Source organism: Lagopus muta, chromosome Z (assembly GCF_023343835.1).
Source record: "Lagopus muta isolate bLagMut1 chromosome Z, bLagMut1 primary, whole genome shotgun sequence".
Classification (NCBI taxonomy): domain Eukaryota; kingdom Metazoa; phylum Chordata; class Aves; order Galliformes; family Phasianidae; genus Lagopus; species Lagopus muta.
In genome coordinates this window covers 40,804,499-40,825,223 of record NC_064472.1, presented here as the reverse complement: position 1 = coordinate 40,825,223, position 20,725 = coordinate 40,804,499, and the positions used below count along the sequence as shown (strand labels likewise).

The 20,725-nt window shown below is 37.4% G+C and overlaps 1 protein-coding gene across 12 annotated transcripts in view; it reads left to right on the top strand.

Moving 5' to 3' along the window:
* The window catches only part of AGTPBP1 (ATP/GTP binding carboxypeptidase 1), an 85,098-nt gene that overhangs the window by 56,994 nt on the left and 7,379 nt on the right, over window positions 1–20,725 (top strand). For 9 of the 12 annotated variants that reach the window (XM_048930847.1, XM_048930842.1, XM_048930839.1 and 6 more), the window contains 12 exons: window positions 885–968; window positions 1,137–1,223; window positions 1,318–1,466; window positions 2,616–2,703; window positions 3,400–3,544; window positions 4,796–4,949; window positions 5,694–5,874; window positions 6,867–6,996; window positions 7,337–7,468; window positions 11,906–12,082; window positions 15,324–15,344; window positions 16,499–16,659. In XM_048930847.1, coding sequence (XP_048786804.1) covers window positions 885–968; window positions 1,137–1,223; window positions 1,318–1,466; window positions 2,616–2,703; window positions 3,400–3,544; window positions 4,796–4,949; window positions 5,694–5,874; window positions 6,867–6,996; window positions 7,337–7,468; window positions 11,906–12,082; window positions 15,324–15,344; window positions 16,499–16,659 — 1,509 coding nt within the window. Of the gene's footprint in view, window positions 1–884; window positions 969–1,136; window positions 1,224–1,317; window positions 1,467–2,615; window positions 2,704–3,399; window positions 3,545–4,795; window positions 4,950–5,693; window positions 5,875–6,866; window positions 6,997–7,336; window positions 7,469–11,905; window positions 12,083–15,042; window positions 15,151–15,201; window positions 15,345–16,498; window positions 16,660–20,725 lie in introns of those variants that run through there. The other 3 variants (XR_007373860.1, XM_048930837.1, XM_048930846.1) reach the window with 3 other exon arrangements.

Below are 20,725 nucleotides of genomic sequence, written 5' to 3'. Positions count from 1 at the left end.
ATCTTGGTGAGTCAGCATTTTTGTTATTATGACAGTATATTGGACTTGTGTCTTGCTTACTTTTCCAGTTACTCTTAATTTAGTGAAGTGCGAGTGTTCTCCACTTATCGTTCTTTTTAACTTACCTCAACAATATTTACTTTAATTAAATGGAGAATTTCCAACCTGAACATACTTTACATCTCTGTTTCTGTATTCTTCATTGTTAATCTGCCTCCTTTTCTTCTTATTGCAGGTGCTGTGCAAGCTTTCCCACACAGCTCTGCTACTATATTTCATTCTTGAACTGCAAAACATTCTTACTTTTCCAAACCAGGACCTAGATACTGCCAGTTGTGCAATGGTTTTATGATCTGGATAAACATACACCTGACATTTGATTGACATCACCAAATTCATTCTTATTTGTTACCTAGTCGATAAATGAACATAGATCTCCAGAGGTGAAAAGCTAGTGCATTAACATGCTCACTGCACGACATACTATGTAAAACTAAATTTTAGTTATGATAGGACTCAAGTAAGTTACTAATATTATGAAGTGCTGTCCTAGATTGAAGCATTAACATAAATAATATTTGAGTAATTCCTGCTTCTACTATAAATTATGAAGTGGTGCCTTTTTTTTTTTCATGAAGTACAATTCAGTGGGTTGTGTGCATGAAAACTCAGTTGTCTTGCATACATAAAATCAGTCAGCTGTGAATACAGGTGTTTAAGAACACTACAGCTTGTGCACATAAACAGGATTGAGGCTTAGGTCTCTTATGAAATCTGTCTCACTGTCTTCATGTTAATTTCTTTCAGTTTTCTTTGAGGTAATTTCTCTTTTGTAATTGGAAACAGCATGCAACAATTTGAATGAGAATCTCCTTTTACTTTAGGACAAAAATATGTCAAGACATTGAAAGACTAATTCATCAAAATGATATTATAGACAGAGTTGTGTATGACCTCGACAATTCCAGGTAAGTTTTTACCCTGCTGAAAACAGTACTTATGGAAAAACAGTATGGAAAGACTCAAAATAATTTTATAATTATCAAGTATGGATTGAAAATCAACTTTACGAGTTTGTTTTAGTCAAATCTGTTTTATTTATTTTGGCCTTTTTTTTTTTTTTTTTTTACCCTTAGTTGTTCAGTACCTGAAGAAGTGGATGTTTTGAAGTTTAATTCCAAATTTGAGTCTGGAAACCTGCGCAAAGTCATTCAGATTAGAAAGTAAGATATTTCAGCTATTCTTTTTATGTGCAGGACCTTCCATTTTCTGTTTTTTTTTTTAAAAAAAGATTTATTTCTTTTTGTTAATCTTTAGAAACGAGTATGATCTAATTCTGAACTCAGATATAAATAGCAATCATTATCATCAGTGGTTTTACTTTGAAGTCAGTGGAATGAAAACAGGCATCGGTTACCGTTTTAACATCATCAACTGTGAAAAGTCAAACAGTCAGTTTAACTACGGTAAGATATATTTCCCATTCTTTGAGAAGAAGCATGTAGAAAAGTATCTGGACTAGCCAGCTCATCTGGTCCATTCCTCCTCTCCCCTCAGTCTTCCTGGGAATTGGTACATTCATGTTTTTTTACAGATCATATTTTTTAAACAGGACTACTAGAGAATGTTTTGACAAATATCCATTAAAAAGAAAAAAAGGGTATCTGAAAACAACAGCTATTATTTCTAAAATAAGTTTTTGTTGTGAGTGAAGCCAAAACAAAACAATTCTCCTGGTGGCTGCAGCTACAGTGTGTCGTAAAATTCATTGACACCATGAATGACACCACTGAGGCCTGCTGACCAGCACAGGTAGAGAATGACAGCTAATGTATTAAAACCACCTGAAAAGATGTATATTTTAAGAAGTGAAAGTAGATGAAGACCATCTCAGAGTTGTCCAATTGATAGGAAGAGAGAGTCACACTTGAGAAGGAAAGGCATCTAAATATTTGTATGAATATAGTCTGTTAATAAATGAGCTGTCAATGATTTACGGGCTGGTTCGGCCCGGTTCCATGATGAGCGGGGTGGAGGGATCCGCAGATCCGCGCCTCTGGAGAAAAGAAACAGAGGACCCCAAAATAATTAAAACAGCGGCACCAATCTGAGGAGAAACAAACTAATTTACTAAGTATATTATCGGAATGCAAGATAACACACTATAATACAATATAATCAGAATGGGAGCTAATAAATCAATGAGAGAGAGAATGTCTGAAAGGTGGATAGGCCTCACCACAACGCTGAGGTGGGATGCGCAGTCCAGATGAGCAGCAGTGAGACGGGAGCAGTGTCCACGACGAAGGGCAGGCGAGAAAGAGAAATCAGGTGGCCTTGCCAGGAGTTAAACCTCCTCTCCCTGACTGCAAGGTCCCCTGGGGAATGTAGTTCTTCTTCTCTTCAGGGCAGGTACCCAGGACTTGAGCACTGACAGTTAAAGTCCCAGTGCCCCACATGATGTTATGATGTGGAATACCGAAAGCCAAACATCACAAAACCATGACATGAGCATAGCTAGTTTGTAGACTTATGTAAAAATACTGATGTGCTCTGTTTCTGATAAGAGCTTGTTGAAGGTAAAGCATTAAAATGAGATGCATTTTTCCTTTAAGGTATGCAGCCACTTATGTATTCTGTTCAGGAGGCACTAAATTCTCGACCCTCTTGGACTCGTGTTGGGGCAGATATTTGTTACTATAAGTAAGTATGCCCATCAAACATACAACAACACTTCTACTTTTAAGATTAGTATAGCTAGAAATTTTGAAGAAAAATGATTGCTTCTGACTTTAGGTGATTATATTTTAGCAGTTTGGTTTTGAATACATTTTTATTTCTCAGTTACTACAGAGCATAACAGAAGTGAACAGAATATATAAAATCTTTTTTTTTTAGCACACAGCTAATGCTTAAGTAATTCATCTTTCATCAGATATTGCCTACTATTCTAGAGAACCTATTTATGAAATGCACACATACACGCTCAAACATTAATGGTGATATCCAGTAGTACTAAGTGATATTTGTGTTTTGACTTTTGTTTTACATGGTGCAGTCATTCTAGAACAATCTTAAAAAACATAGGACGAGAAAATACAGCGTTTAATTTTGCAACCTTTCTTGGTTAACAGCTGTTTGCTTCTTTTTGTTTGTTTGTGTATTCATATCTTTCTAATATGATATATGTGTATTCCTGCTATCGTGAAGTTTCTTTCCAGATTGTGGGAAGTAGTAGATTTAACCTGGATAAACAAAGAAGAGAAATAAAATCCCTTAAAATTTTATTCCTGTGTGTGTGTGTGTGTGTGTGTGTGTGTGTGTGTGTGTGTGTGTTAAAAATAATCAATGATAATGAATAGTATTCTTGTGTGTTTATTATCTTAATTGTACTCTTAGGAATCATTTTTCAAGAAGTTCAATTGCTGCTGGGGGTCAGAAAGGAAAATCTTATTACACAATTACATTTACAGTGACTTTTCAACATAAAGATGATGTCTGCTACTTTGCTTACCATTATCCCTATACGTACTCAACATTGAAGGTGAGAAGATCGTGGTGTATTACATAAATATCTCTATTTTTGGACAATCTGGTATATGAGCATTCATTAGTGAATTTTTACTTCTTTCTGTAAAGTTCAAAATGCTGAGAGATTAAAATTGAGGATGTTCATAAAATACTAGTATTTAGACTGGCAAGGAGTGAGGGTTATTCTAAGGAACAGTAGCTGGGGAAAAAAAATTAAAAAAAATTGTATTACTTTCAAAGGTTTTCCTGAGAATAATAAATTGTAATTGACTGGAAAACTATATAGAACCCAGCCCAGATTGATGGATTTGGCTGCAGATAACCTGTTTGTACTTTCAATTAGTAATATCAAAGCTGAGTGTGTAATTCTGAAAGAGACAAACAGACAGCCCCCCACCCACCAGCGTGGAACAGACTGGCACTCGCATATAACATTGTACCAAAACTTACTTAAATCCCAAGTGTGGACACTCAACTCCCTTTCTTTGCCGTCAGCTGGTAAAGATTGCTTTAGCAGTGCAGAGTTCCTCCTTCACTAGATTCACAAGCATACATACATTTGCACCAAGCAAAACCTGCCATCTGTCTGTGCAATACTCTGGTCCCTCTTGCCCACTGTATAGACCTTCTGCTTGGAGGCTAGTGCAGCTGGATGCTTTCTAGCACATGAATGCACACACCCCATCATCACTGCAGTTCCTTCCAGCTACCAGCCTGTGTGTGTCTGCCCGCCTGATCACCCTGCCTACACTGGCTACTGAAACTCAGTGTCCAGTCCAGCCAGCACTTGCTGAAGCTTTGCTGTAGTTTTCTGGCTAATCAGTTAGTGCCTGGAGGCAATTGATCTTTGACATTGTTTGTGTTATATCTTGTCTCCCCTGTTTATCTCTTTTGTTCCTGATTTTTGGGTCAAGTTTTATTTGTTATCTTCTTCTGCCCTGGAAATGTCTTCAATCAGGTAACTTAAATGAAGCAGATGTGCTCACCTTCCATATACCCTTATAGTATAATCTAGAAGAAAATGAAAAGCTTATACTCTGTGCCTTCTTCCTCAAAACAGTTGAAGAAACAGGCTACATAAAGAAAGGTATTCAGTTTGTTAGATATACAGAGAATGGTATTTGATGTTCAGAGTTATAATGGAAACTTTGACATTGTTTACAAAGACTTAAAAAAAAAAAAAGGATTAAACAGGACATGGAATAGGTTGTCATAAGTGATTGCAAAAGATTTGATGTTCTTTTTCATTATATTTCTGATGAAGATGCATCTTCAGAAGTTGGAATCTATGCACAACCCTCAACAGATATATTTTCGACAAGATGCTCTCTGTGAGACTCTGGCTGGCAACACATGTCATGTAGTCACTATTACAGCCATGCCAGAATCGAGTTACTATGAACATATCTGTCAATTCAGTAAGTATGATTTTTCTTTCTCAGCAACTGAAAATAATGTAGAAAATACATAGAAAAAAAATGGGGTACTAACTATTGTGCATTGTAAAAATAGTAATTTAATGTAAAAATTATAAAAATGTAAAAAACAAAAAAGTAAAAAAAAAAAGCCTATTTATGTACCACATGAAAGGGGGTTAATATCCAACATTAGTTTCATATTTAAAAATTCTTGTGGTAGTCCAATAAGAATATTTGTAAGTGTCTTCTTTCAAGTATTAAATCAGTTGATAAATGTTTTCTGCGTGTAACATTTTGCAGTCAACCCTCCTTGGAAAGGAGTATGTCAATTTTGAGTTATTTTTTTTTCTCCAAAAGTTTGCTTGTCAAAAAGAAAATACATTTTGGGAGCCAAATCTATAGTTAGATCTAAGCTATTTTTGAACTTGCTCAGCATTCCTCAAACTTTTATTTTCTGCTGGAGAAAAAAAAAAAGACATCAAACTTACCATGCCATAATCACCAGGTTGAGCTAATTATGCTCATGTCTTGGATTGAATTTAAAACCGTATTGTGAGAATTCAACAATTAGCAGTCCATATAGCAAAATTCTGGCAAGCATTCCCCATTTATTTCAATATTTTGAAAAAGAACTTCTAAATAATCTATTTCACACAGTAATAAATGAAGCAGGCTACTGTCTATTTTCAGTTAGCAGGGTGCTTAATTATCTTGTTTTGCAACCTCTCTGCATGCTTCTTTTAGGGAATCGTCCTTATATTTTCCTATCTGCTCGTGTACATCCTGGAGAAACGAATGCAAGCTGGGTTATGAAAGGAACACTGGAATATCTTATGAGTAATAACCCAAGTGCCCAAAGTTTACGAGAGTCTTACATTTTCAAAATTATTCCCATGCTCAATCCAGATGGTGTCATCAATGGGAAGTAAGCATAAGTTTTTACTCACAAATATTTAACCTGTAATACTTAGTCTTTGCACCTGTAATTTAAAAGTTAAATATATAAATTAATCCCTATGCCATGCAATATTTAATTACAAGAAAATTACAAGATTGCTAGACCTCACTTTTCATTTTTTGTTTCCTGTTTTTTGGCTTAAGAGGCAGGTGCAGTTGTTTCATGAATTCAGAGATTTTAAAAAGTATTCTCATTTATCTTTCAGTGATTTGAAATTAGTTTAATTGTCTCTCATGGTCAAGCTGGTTATGGATTTGAATACAACCTGCCCTTATATAGGAAAAAGTATGAATATAACTGAACATTTGAAATTAAATAATTCAGACTGTAATTGAAAATCTAACACAAAGTCAGCGGAGGAATCTATCCCATCAGACATAATGTAAAGACAAATATACCTTAGATAATTGTAGAAATATAAATACCTGCTATCTGAGAAGTTATTGGTGAAAGTTCACTGAGTACAGAGATGATCTTTGTTTGCTGCTTTTTTTTTTTTTGTTTTCTTCTTGTTCTCTTACTAGCAAGTTGCTTCCTAATCACTTCATGTTACAAGTCTTATATATCAGATTGAGATTATTTTTGTGACAGAAGCCAGTGAACCAGAGCTGTAAAGGTACCATGTATTTGAAATTAATTACTTTGAGCTAGCATTTAGTAGAATCACAAGGCTTCAGTTTCATCAATGTGCAGGCAAGATTACAATACACTTCATATAAGAAGTGATTTATTTTTAGATTTTCTGTAACACAACTTGAAAGGAAAAAACAAAAATACCTCAAACTTTTTTATTAATTGCAATGTCAGAAAACTGAAAATTGTTTCCTACCAAGTCTGTAGTGATAAGGAAGTCTGTAGTGATAAGGAAAACTTGAGGTAAGAAGGGAGTCTTACTGAAAAGCAACAAGGTAATACAAACATAGTACAACTTGTGTTTTTCATCCCCCACCCCCTAATAGCCACCGTTGCTCTTTAAGTGGAGAAGATTTAAACAGACAGTGGCAAAATCCAAATCCAGATCTGCATCCCACAATTTACCATGCTAAAGGCTTACTGCAATATCTGGCTGCTATAAAGCGTTTACCTCTGGTGAGTATGTCTGTATAAGCAATCTCAAGAATCTTTCAAATTTTGTCTCTATAGCTGTTTTGCTAAATAAGCACTTTAATAGGATTTTGTATGCTGTATCGAACTTTAAAAATTGACTTAGTGAATTAGTCTTCTGGAAACTTTTAAGTCTGAATCTGTTTTTGTTGCTAGAAGGTCAAATATTTCTTAGGAACCTTTTCTTCACAGTATGAAGGTATATAAGGAGTTTTGTTCCTAATTTTTTGAAACGTTCAATAGTGAAAATACAAATGCAGTAAAAGGATAAAGATTTTTAAATTTTTTGTTCCTTGTCTTTATTTTGACGTATGATTAATTGCAGGTTTACTGCGATTATCACGGTCACTCTCGTAAAAAGAATGTATTCATGTATGGCTGCAGCATCAAAGAGACAATGTGGCACACAAATGTTAACACTGCCTCTTGTGATCTAGTGGAAGACCCTGGTTACAGAGTAAGTCTGACACTCATACCTTTGTCAATTGGCATGAATGTGGAATATACTTTTCACATAATTTCCTAATTTTAATCTGATTACACAGGCTTCACAGTATCAGACTTATTTAGAATTATTTCTTTTTAGTCCATCCATACGTGTCAAAATATTTTGACAGCTTTAAATATCATTTTTATGCTAGTACAGGGTTTACTGTTAGCAAAATACTTATTTTGTTTATTTTTAATTAGCATTATGTGTATTTTCTGTTCAATACCATCTAGCAAATGCTTGAAAAAATATTCTTTCATGTATTTATAATTAGTGAGTTAAAAAAAAAAAAAAGAATAATTTCACTATGGCAAATAATATTACAGCATTAAGAAAATATGTAAAATACAGAAATCCTTATTTTTGTATAAGGAAAGGGGCAAAATTTGTATTGAAAGCATACAGTTACAACACGTAAACATAATCAACTCATACAAGTAGCATCTCTTGAATGGTATAAGCTTTTAGTAATTCCTAAAATAATGGTCAAGGAATTATATGATAATTTTCTTCTGCATAGCTCCATTGCCGCCTTGTGGCAGCTGCAAATGTGTACAACTAAAAAAGTGGTTCACAGAAATGCTACACTGGATTTCCAGATGACAGGTTTTGGCCTAATTTGAGACTTGTTTGCTAGAATCCCTTTCAGAGTAGTACTGAATGGCAAAGGGGTCCTGGAAGGCTGGTTCTTTTTCAAGAAATGAAGTGTTAAAGGCATGTCCAGTTTAGAGCTCCTTACTACAAGAAGAATATAGAATTGCTGGAACCTCTTCAGAGAACAACAAAACTTGTGAAGGAGCTAAGAAACAAGACATATGATGAGTGACTGAGGGCAGTGTGGTTGTTCAGTCTGAAGAAAAAGAGGGAGGGGAGATCTAATCATTCTGTAGCCTGCCTGAAAGGAGCTTGCAGTTATGTAGATGTCAGTGTCTTTTCTTAGGTGACAAGTGATAGAATCCAAGAAAATGGTCTCAAGTTGCACCTTATTGCACTCAAGCATCAGGCAGGTTTACACTGGATGCTAGTGAAAAACTTCTCAATGGAGATGGTTGTCAAACATAGGAACAGGCTGCCAAAGGAAGTGGTAGAGTTAATATCGCTTTTACTTAAGAGACATTGAATGTGTCATTAAGGATAATGGAACTTAGGTCAGGCTGATGTTTGGACTTGGTGATCTTAAAGGTCTATTCCAATCTGTGTGATTCTTCAATTTTTCTCTGTTTGTCTTGGGAACATTTTTCTTGAACTTTGCTTCACATTCACAAAGTTCACAAAGCAAAGAGTGTGTTTAGTGCATTACTTAATATTGATGGATTTTATGTGTTAATAAAATGATGTCTGTTAGGTCAACAAATTGGATTGTTGAAACAGTATGAAGACTGAATTCTACTTTCTGAACTATATGGCTTATGTAGTGTGCTTAATTTGAGCAAAATCATCTGGGTGAATTAGAAGAAGATGGTGGTCACCTGAAGAATCCACTTTTCTTGTGGATGTGACAAATACTTCATTTTGGCAATGGGATTTAAACTTTAGGAAATGACAAATCTATTGTCATTTTTAACCTATTGGGTGTGAGCCTTCTTGCTCCAGCAAGAAGCATTGTGCTTGCAGGATCTCATCCTGATGGGGGATTTCAACCACCTACATATCTTCTGGGAAAGCAATAAAGCATGAAATCCAGGAGACCCCTGGAGTTTGTTGAAGTAACATCCTGATCCAAGTATTGGAGATATGAACCAGTGTTACTGGACTTGGTGCTCACCAGTGCAGAAGACTCATTAAAGAGGTTTAATTAATTTAATTAAAAGAGGTCTTTCATTAGAGAAGAATCATTAAAGAGGCTAAGATTTGAGGTGTTCTGGGGTGTAGCAAAAATGCCCTTGCTGAAGTAGTGATCTTTAGGATTATGGGCGTGTCAAACTTCAGGCTGCTTAAGGAATTAGTGGATAGTATTCCCTGGGAAACTGTCCTTAGAGATACAGGAGCTTTTAAAGTCAACTTTCTGAGAGCATATGAGTGAGCCACCTCCAGCAGAAGAAGTCAAGCAGAGAAGGCAGGAAAATAGCATGACTGAGCAAGGAGCTGCTGATCAAACTGTGGGAAAAGAAGGAAAAGTACAAACAAAAGGGTGACCTGAGAAGAATACTAGGATTCCATATGGGCATAAAGAGGTGTGATAAGGAAAACCAAGGTGGAACTGAACTTCATAAGGGATATGAAAAATAACAGAAAGCATTTCTATAGGTACATTTGTTAGAAGAGACAGGCCAAAAAGAGTGTTCCTCTCTGATAAATGAGAAGGGAAAGACGTCTACAGCAGGCCTGGAGAAGGCTGAAGTGCTCAATGAGTTCCTTGCCTCAGTCTTCACTGGCAGCTCAGCTTTTCATGTCATTCGTGTCCCTAAACCTCTAGGTAAGGGTCAGGTGTGCAAAATACTCTCACTGTAAGATCGTATCAGGTCAGAGAGTGCCTCATGAGATTGAACATCTGCATGTCTATGGGGCCTGATGGCTTGCATCCCAGGGTCCAGTGAGGGTCCAGAAGGAACTGTCCAGTGAGGTTGCCAAACCACTCTCCATCATATTGGAAAAGTTATGGCTATTAGGAGAAGTACCTGGTGACTGGAGAAAGGGAAACATCACTGCTATTTTTGAGAAAGGGAGAAAGAAAGACCCAGGGAACTATTGGCCAGTGAGCCTCACATCTGTGCCTGGGGGTATCATGGAGCAGGTATTCCTGAAAGCTGTGTTAAAGCACGCACAGAATGAGGAGTTGATATGAGACAGCCAGCGTGGTTTCTCCAAGGGCAGATCATGCCTGACTGATCTGATGGCCTTCTATGTTGAAGTGATGGCATCACTAGCCAAAGTAAGGGCACCTGGTGTCAGGTATGCCAGGACTTATGCAAAGGCTTTGACATGGTCCCATACCACCTTCTTATTTCTAAATTGGAACGGTACAGATTTGAAGGTTGGACTGTTCAGCTGAATTGGTTGGATGTCACAGCCATAGGGTTGTGGTCAATCGCTCAATGTCCAGGGGGAGACCAGTGAAGAGTGATGTCTTCCAGGGCCCTTCTTGGGTCCTGTGCTCTTCAGCATCTTAATCAGTTATGTAGCCACTGGAGTCAAGGGTACTCTCAGCACATTTGCAGATGAGACCAATCTGACCAACCTTAAGTTTTTTACCAGGAGAGTAGTGAGGTTCTGGAACAGAGTGCCCAGAGAGGTTATGGATGCCCCATCCCTGCAGATGTTCAAGGCTGAGTTGGATGGGGCCCAGGCACCTTGGTCTAGTATTAGATATGGAGGTTGGTGGCCCTGCATGCAGCAATGGGGTTGGAGCTTGATGAATCCCTTCCAACCCAAGCCGTTATGTAATTTTGATTCTCTGATTGTGAGCAGTGCAGTTGATACAACAGAAGAACCATCCAAAGGGACTTACACAGGCTTAATAAGAAAGGTTCATGTGAACCTCATGAGGGCTCAGCAAGGCCCAGTGCAATGAGTCTGGCCAGTCCTGAATAGGTATAGACTGGGAGAAGAATCATTGAGAGCAGCCTTGTGGAGAAGGACATGGATGTTCTGGTGGATGAAGAATTGAACATAAGCAAGCAGTGTGTGCTGGAAGCTCAAAAGGCCAATTGTCTTCCATGCTGCATCAAAAGAGTAGTGGCCAGCTGGCTGAGGGAGGTGATTGTCCTCCTTTGCTCTGCCCTTGTGAGGCACTGGAGTACCGAGACCAGGCCTGGCTCTCCCAGCACAGGAAAGATGTGGAGCTGTTGGATCAGATCAGAGAGAAGGCCACAGAGATGATCAGGTCCAGAAGCATCTCTCTTACGAAGATATGCTGAGAGAGATGGACTCATTCAGCTTGGGGAAGAGAAGGCTCTGGGGCGGTTGCATTGCAGCCTTCCAGTACAGAAACAGAGCTTATAAACAGGAGGGCAACCAACTTTTTACAATTTGATAGTGGTAGGAGAAGGAAGAATGATTTTAAACTGAAAGATGAGAGATTTAAACTAGGTATTCGGAGGAAATACTTTACTCAGAGTGTGGTGAGACACAGGAACAGGTTGTCCAGAGAAGTTGTGTATGCCCCCCATCCTTGGAGGCCAGATTGGATGGAGCCCTGTGCAGCCTGATCTAGTGGGTGGCAACCTTGCCCATGGCAGGAGAGTTGAAAGTAGATGATCTTTAAGCTCCCTTCTCCTACAAGCCATTCTGTGATTCTGTGGTATGATTTTTTAAATTCCAGCTGGTGCAATATTATTATTTGTCTGTTAAGTGTAACTACAGCCAAATTTTCTAATGGCAATTTGCGATTGAATGTTTTCCCCTGTCTCCCTTTCATGAATGAAATAAAATAATCAAGATCGCTTTCAAATTACTCTCCTGCAGGTACTCCCGAAAATCTTGAGTCAAACTGCCCCAGCGTTCTGTATGGGCAGCTGCAGCTTTGTAGTGGAAAAGTCCAAGGAGTCAACAGCACGAGTTGTTGTCTGGAGGGAGATAGGAGTACAGAGGAGCTACACGATGGAAAGCACATTATGTGGGTGTGACCAGGGCAAATATAAGGTAAGAAAGTATATAAGTTAAACTGTTTTTGCTTATAATTTCTACCATTTGCATTGGTGTCTTTTTCTATAAACCTGCCTGCTTGCTTGTTCACCTTAGATTTTTAAAACTCCTCTAAGATCTCTGTGTACTGTAATGTAAAATGAAATTAAATTGGCTGCATAGCAGTCTCTGTCACTAAAAACACATTATTGTATGCTTGCTTATTTGCTGATTTAACAAGCTTTCTCTTAATTATTGCTTATAGCACATATGAATGCATGTAATTAAAAAAAATTAGATAACTTCTTTCTAATAGATTATTAAGATTGGATGGTGATAAATACCAATAGTAAAATAAGAATTTTCTTTACATGTAGCAATTATAGAGTTTACCATGGCAGTTCATGGTTCTTCAGCGAGTATTAAGGTTCCATAGAGAGTTGTTCTCTATGGCTGTAAAAAAAGCTTATAAAGTAAAACAATTTCATATTGATTTACTTCTGCTACTAGATATGTCTTCAGGAATACTCATCCTACTTGTTTATCTTCTCAAATTGGAATTTGTCTTTAATTCTTTTGAAGGACACAACTTAATAGGGCTGTATGTTTGAGAAACAATAGATGAGCCTGGTGGTTGTTTCTCACTAGCAGAGAACTTCACAAGGAAAACATTTCTAGAAAAGCAACAAATAAAGAGAAATAAAGAGCCCTAATATCATGTCTTTGGTTTCTGCCACTGTGTTGAATTTAGCTACAGATTGAAAAAAGTTTTTGAACTGAACTTTCAGAGAAAAAGTCACAATTTCCTCTGCTTCAAAATAGAGGTAAGAACTATCAATTAAGAAAAAAAGACCAGAAGTCAAAAATAATGTGCTTGACAAGAAAAGAAACCATAAAGCTAGGACAAGAGAGGGGGGGGAAAAAAACAAAAACGGATTAACAAGGAATACTAATGTATATTCCAGTACTTTCCAGACATCAGGAAGACAGATATTTTGGCATGAATTTTAGTAGGTCTGTAACTACTGAATGAGTGAGTTAATTTTCACAATTAACAATAGAAGCATTCCCGTTATTATCAGAATATTCCTTTATAATTTCAGTTGTTCATCAGGTGATGACATTATGGAGCTTTAAAAAACCTATCCAAGTAACTTACTTTGAAACTTCTGGAATATTCTTACAAGCATCAACATTCATAGCTTGTGCCGCATTGCAATAGAAAGTTCATAAGGAACTGAGATACTTTATGGACAAACTTTTAAGATGCTTATGCTGCAAAGCCCTTCTTCTACAAGGGAGGAAAAAATGAATGTATTTCATGGAAAAATCACTTCTTCAAATGGGGAGATCCTCCTCCCTTGTGATAAACAAGTTGATGAGATCAAATTGCTCTTCTGTCACTTAGTTCACTTGGAATCAAACTGTTTGTGAGATCTCAGTCATCCTTTGAACATAGAGGACGCAGCTTCATTTTTTTTTTTTTTAATTACTGTAATACTGCTCTGGTTTATTGAGGAAATGTATCTGAAAAGCCAAAGCTACTAGACAGAATGAGAAAAGCAACATTTCTTCAAAGAGATGAAGAGACTGGGATTTTTTTCCTGTGGAGAGAGTGAGGCCAACATTTCTATGAATGAATACATCGTATAAATTGGCTGACATGTTTCATAATATGTTTTTCCAAAACACAAAAGGAGTTGAACTATAGAAATTCCCTTCCCACCTTCTTGCCACCCTGAAGGATGTGAGAGTTCCTATTTGACAAACTGTACATTGTGTAAAAGTCTGAAGAACTTTTCTTCTGGCTTACTGTTATCACAGAATTTTATTAAGCCATAAAGATTACTCAAAAGTTATGTTCTTTTGGAAAGAAATGATGAGTCTCTGCCAAAGATGGATGTCAGTTTTTATTTTTAATATTACTGTTTTTAATATTTTTCATTTTACTCGATGATGCTAGGCTGTTCTCAGTTTGAAAGGAAAGAAGCTGTTCAGCTGAAGTTCTTACCTGAATTCAGGATCATCTGTGATAGAGTTTTTTTCTGGAAGCAATCTTGCTTCAACTGCTAATGCGTTGTTGTAACACATTGAGGATTACTGCTACAAATATTGCCTGGTCCATCTCTGATTCAATATGCAAAAGCCAAAAGTTGAGATGAGACAGTGCTCAGAGACATGTGGATGATAATTAAGATGCTAGATAGAAGGAAAATTTCTTCGGTAATGCAGATAACATGGAAGCTGAACATTAATTGAATTAGGAAAAACACGCCTTTCATGTTTGGCAAGTAATAAGTTTGGTAGCATGACTTAATTTTTAGCTTCACTGAGAAGGCTTTGCCAGTTGGAAATTTTACAATGCAGAGAAGAAAATTAATTTACCATGATCCTTGCATCTCTAGACATTGAATTCACAAAAATGATCAGATCTTTGTAGTCTCTACTGAATGAAAAGAACAATATAAAGTTCTGCTATCCATATGACTTCTCCAAGTCTTAGTATGACTGTTTCTGATCTTTTAAAAACATATTACAGGAAGATACTTCTCAACTGTTATGGCTTAGGCTTCTACTGCAGTTCACATTGCTCTTCAAGTGCTTCACAGATGCGTATCTCTCATCTATTCCATTTTAGGTCTCTTAGTTATATCCTGTTTCTATTGTGCTGAAAATAGCAGCCATGAAACACGCACACGCTATTTATCTTTCTAACAATTCTTTTTGCACTTTATTTCATACTGTGTTCTTGTCCTTCTTCGACTTGGAGTCACTCCTCTTATACTACTGTCTATAAGGAGCCTGCCAACTAACTGTACATTCTTTGGCAACAGATAGACAATGATTGGAAAAGTTTCTGAACATCAATTTGTGCACGTTAGTAATCTGCGTAACAGTGAGGTTACTGTTACCCTTCTTCCTCTTCTGCCTACTTGTTGCCTCTTGTCCTTAATGTTATTTTAATCTCTTTGGGGCAGGGACTGTGTCTTCCTGTGATTAGCGTAGTGGAGCCCCAGCTATGATTGGGGTCTTCGAATGTTACTGATGTGCAAACAAATACAAAACAAAAACAAAAATTTGGCCTCTGTGGATAAGGTACTGCATTGGGAGTGAGGAGAACTGATTTCTGTTCCCAGCGGGGTCAGTGACATGCTGTGAGACACTGTGCAAATCGCTTCAACCCTCTCTGCCTCCATTTCTCCATCAGTAAAATGAGGATAATTCTTCCTTTATTAATAAAGTGCTTTGAAACCTACAGCACAAAAGCCTTATAAAAGAGGTAAGTAGTATTACTATTAACAATAATAATTAGTATCCAACTCTTGTTCACTGCTTTCAGGTTTCTGTGTCATTTGACTGGAGGATGACAACCTATAGAACAATGTATTGCTTTAGTTTTCTTGCTAGTAAAAAACACTTTGTGTATGAAAACTACTGATAAAAAGAGAAGCTGCAATAAAAGTTGTCAGCTTTTCCATTTATAAAGTTTGCAGTTGTTCAAAACAAAAGTACATGAAGAATGTTCAGAATCTACCAATTAGTAATACAATTCTTTTTAACCTTGCATTTTATGGTATAGCGTCAGTGTGGCAATGTGCAAAGCTTGTGTGTGTGTGCCTGTTCTAGCTTTTAGGAAAAAAAATATACTCCGTTCTTTGTCTTTCATACATTCTTGTGCTGGAGAGCTTAGCTTGCCACTGGTTCCTGGTTCTTCTGCTCTTGTGCTTATTTTGTCAAAGCATCTTTTTAACTACCCTTTTCCTGGAGAGGATTAGAAGATAAAAACTAAACTCTTAAAATTCTCCTGAGATAAAGAAGATGCAGAGGGAAGACTGAGTGAGATTGTGACATTTAATCTGTTATCATATATGTGGTTCAGTACTGACTAATTCTGTAATTGTTGAGGGCCACTCTGTAGCATCATTCTTTTTTCATAAAGCAGTTGATGTTAGAGGTCCTCTTCTTACATAATGCACTGCTCACCAAATTAAATGTATGTAATATGATGGGAGACTTTGTCACTTATGTAATATTGAAGAATAATACATGAATTCCACTTTCTGGAGACTTTCTGAAGAATGTTGTATTTAACGTCGTAGTATTTGAAAACTTTTTTTTAAAATTCTGTCCCAGGTTTTATAAATAATGTAGACTTTTAAACTTGGACATGATCTCTGATCTCTCCTCTTAGTGCTTGGTAGAGTTCTATGAATATTGATGTGCTAGAAATGTTAAGCAGGAGGCTCTGAAGAAATATGGAGGTGTCCAGAAATGGCTGTTCTCCCTTAGGAGATTCAATTTGTTATCCTTTGTTCTATCTGTTTCTTGCTAAGTGTTTATACTGCAGTTCTTAAATGTATTGTAAATAGTAATTTTGCTGTATGTGTGCGTCCATCATCAGGTACCTATTTTTAAATCTTATTTTTAAATTAGGGGTTGCAAATAGGGACAAGAGAACTGGAGGAAATGGGAGCCAAGTTCTGTGTTGGCTTACTGCGTTTAAAAAGAATGGCTTCACCTTTGGAATACAGTCTGCCTTCTGGTCTGCTGGATATTGAAAGTGAGCTGATTGAGTCAAGCTGTAAAGTGACAAGGTAATACACACTTACTATATTTTGAATTTTTCAGGAACAGATTAGTTTCTCAAATGAAGTGATGATTCTCTCAAAAATGTTCTTCCACACATCAAAAAGAATGATGATCTTCTGTGACATGATAGTTTTCCAATATACTCACGTTGCTGTTACACTACCTTGTTAATTCAACTGCTTCAAACTTCTGAAGAAAGCAGTAATACACAGCTATATTACTTGTTACATTTGTTGCTGGTGTAAATTTAAAAGTAATCAAGTAGTTATTATATTCAATAAAATAATAAGTCTCAATTATCTCTTCCTGACAGCATTTTTTTGTATGGCTGGTTACAGTATTAAAAATTTATTTAGTCAGACTTGATCTGTGTAAGTTGAACGTCACCCTAGGAGTTGGAATTTTTTCTTCTGTTTTTTTTTTTTCCCCTTTGATATACATATGTAGAACATTTGAAGAATTTAAAACATGTGAAATAATGTTTGGGTAACAACAACAACAAAAAAAAAGATTGTACCTGTTCAGCAGTAAGCTTATTAAGTTACCAAATCATTAAAGCTCTAGGCTGACTTAAAAATATGCATACTATTTCATATATCCATATATGTCATCATTTACTATCTATTTGTGCACGTAATTTGCAGTACACAGTAAACAAGTGATTTCAAACACGTCTTGAAAATATGATTAGAAATTAAATAAAATGGAGTTACAGATATCGGAAAAGCATTTAAGTTAGATTATAAAAAGGCAAGATTTACATGGTATGATATGTTATCCCTTGGCATATTGTGTGCACAGAATGGTTTTATGGTGGCTTTGGCTGTAGCTCCAACTTAGCTAAAGTAATGTTGGGGAAAAATGGCACTTATTGCTGCTTTTATAGAACTAAAATAGGGAGATGCTTGAGCTGCTATGACTTTAGATGCTATACGAATGAGGAATTTGTCTATAAACTGTGTAAATCCAGCGGAGATATGTGAGGGTGTCAGTAGTACCCTGAAAAAGTAGGGAGGTGATGTTCCGTTTCTGTATTTAAACACCTCATCAGATTGTGGAATACTGAAAACAAATGAAGCTTGAATTCAGGAAGGCGGGACAATCATTGGGACAAGTCAGCATGGATTTTCAGCAAGAGGAAAAAGTCACAGAATCACAAAATGGTTTGGGTTGAAAGGGACTTTAAGCCTATCTAATTCCTATCTAGCCTATGTGTATGGACACCTCCTTCTAGACCAGGTTGCTCAAAGCTTCTCCAGCCTGGCCTTGAATACCTTAAGAGGGATGCAGCTACAACCTCACTGAGCAACCTCTTCCAGTGTCTCGCCACCCTCACAGTAAAGCATTTATTCCTAATATCTAGTCTAAATCTACCCTCTTCCTGTTTAAAGTCATTTCTCCTCATCCTGTTGCAACCTGGCAATATAAAAAGTCCCTTCTCAACTTTCCTGTAGGCCCCCTTCAGATACTGGAAGGCCTCTATAAGGTCCATTCCCTTCCCCAGACTGAAGAGAACCAACTCACTCAGCATGTCCCTGTAGGGGAGGTGCTTCAGCCCTCTGGTCATCTTCATGGCCCTTAGCTCAATGTATCCCTTGTGTTGGGGGCACCGGAACTGAATGCAAAGGTGTGCTTGACCAGTCTGATAACCTTTCATGCTGAAATGATTGGCCGGATAGACAAGGGAAGAACAGTGGATACTGTCTGCCTGAACTTCAGTACGGTTTTTGACGCAGGCTCACATAAAATCCTCATAGATAAGCTGATGAAGTATGAGATGGATGAGCAGACCATGAGTTAGACTGAAGAATGGCTGAAAGGCGGTGCCTACAGTGATGACCAGAATAGTATAAAGTCTAGTTGAAGGCCATTGGTTAGCTTTGTACTGCAGAGTTCAGTAGTGGATCCCATCCTGTTCAGCATCTTCATTCATGGTCTGGATAATGGGGCAGAGTGTACCTTCAACAAGTTCTCTGAGTCAGAACTGGAAGAAGTGGCCTGATAGGGCAGAGAGATGGGCCTTGATAGGCTCAAGAAATGGGTAGAGGCAAAGCTCAGCAAAGGGAACTGCAGTGTCCTGTACCTGGGGAGAGACAACCTCATGCACCAGTATATGCTGAGGGCCACTAAGTTGGAGAGCATCTCAGCAGCAGAGCACCTGGGAGTCCTGGTAGATCTACACAAGCTAGACATGAACCAGCCATGTGCCTTTTCTGCAAGGATGAATAATGGTATCTTTGTCTGCCTGAGGAGAAACATTGCCAGCAGCTTCAGAGTGACCCTTTCTCTCTACTCAACACTGGGATGGGAAGCCCACAGCTTGAATTTGTTTCCAGGTCTGGGCCCTCGTTTACAGAAGACAAATAATTTGGAGAGAGACTAACAAAAGACCCCTACTATGATTAAGGGACTGGAGTGTTTCCCATTAGGAGGAAAGGCTGAATGAGCTGGGACCCCTAGAGAGTGCTTAGGGGGTGGATCTTGTTGTTAAGGTGCCCAAATACCTGAAGGGAGCCTGTAAGGAAAACAGAGCCAGGCTGTATATGTTAGTGACAGGACAGGATACAATGAACAAAGACTGAAACAGAGAGAAATTATATTTAAGCATAAAAATAACCCATCTTGCTGTGGATGTTCTCAGACACTGGAATATGCTTTCCTTGAGAGTTGTGGAATTTCTGTTCTTGGAAATATTCAAAAGTCATCATATTCAGAAGAACATGTTTGTAGGCAACCATATCTAGGTAGCCAAGCTTGAGCAGGGAGGTTGGACAAAATGATCTCCAGGGGTTCTTTCCAACTTCAACCATGCTGTGAGCCTGTGAAAATGAGAGTGTTTTTAAGTCTGCTCTCAGAAACACTGAGTGCTTGTGTTTTGGCAGTGTTAAATTAGAATGCTAATTGAAGCAATTGGAATACAAGATTTCTTCTGTCCATTAGTGCAGGATGCTGAGCTTCAAGAGTTAATACAGACAAGTTATGCTTATTCTGTCACTTCCTCATGTATTGCCTTGAGTACGTATTTTCAAGAGTAGTTTTTATTTCATTTGCAGCTAATATTAAAATGACTGTAGAATATTTTCCTATCCAGAAGTGTTACATGACTGTCAGTTTTATTAGAGCCAAGCTTCAATATAGATTTGTCTCTTTGAAATGTTTAACCTTGAATTGCAGTATTTTGAATCAAGATGTGTTTGTGAGTAATTACTAGGGTGGCGCTGAAGAACAGCCCCAGATTTCTACACAGCTTTGTTTCATGTGGTGCCTCAGATTCAGAATTTATATTTTATACTGTCTCTACTAAGAGAAGTTAACGTGGCAGTTCACAGATAGTTGTGATGTTCTAGAAAAAAAGAAGTGCTGGATTTCTTAGTCTGTTAATGTTACACGTGGTTGAGTGGCACTGAAACTGTACTTTGTGAATTGAGGAATGCCATATATGAGTCACTCCCTGCAGTTTCTGGCAGAGAGCTAAAGAAACATCAGAAGTGTGTTAGCATCAGGATTCAATAAAAAAAGGTGAGAAGTCATGTACCAGTCAGCCTCATAACATACTACTTTATATAAACACATGAACAAAAAATCCAGCTGTAATGTTATTTGAAGAAAGTGAATAAAGATGTAACTACTGCTTGACATTGTTTCCAGGGTGAGTGGCAGCAGAGGTGCTAAGGGGAACTGTGGGGAGGAGAGTTCAGTATGTGTTACCATGCCAGTCTTTTAAGTGATCCTCAGTGGAAAAGATTTGACTAAATGTAATACTAATCTTGCAGTATGAATTAAATTTATTACCTTGAGAGATGTGGTAAGGTCTGTGTAATGAAACAAAAACACATGACTGCATGTTAGGACTTACTGGAATATTTTTTGCCGAATAACCTGACCTCTTTTGGAAATTCTAGCTGTTCCATTAGTTGTTTTGACGCTCGTTGGCATGTTCTAGAACATTTTGTATTTTGTTAATTTTATTTAATTATAGTAGGGAAGCAGACTGCACTTTTCTGAATGCTTTTGGATATCTGCGAAACAGTCGAAAGAGCATACTGCTAAAAGGAGCTGTGTGAAAGGGAA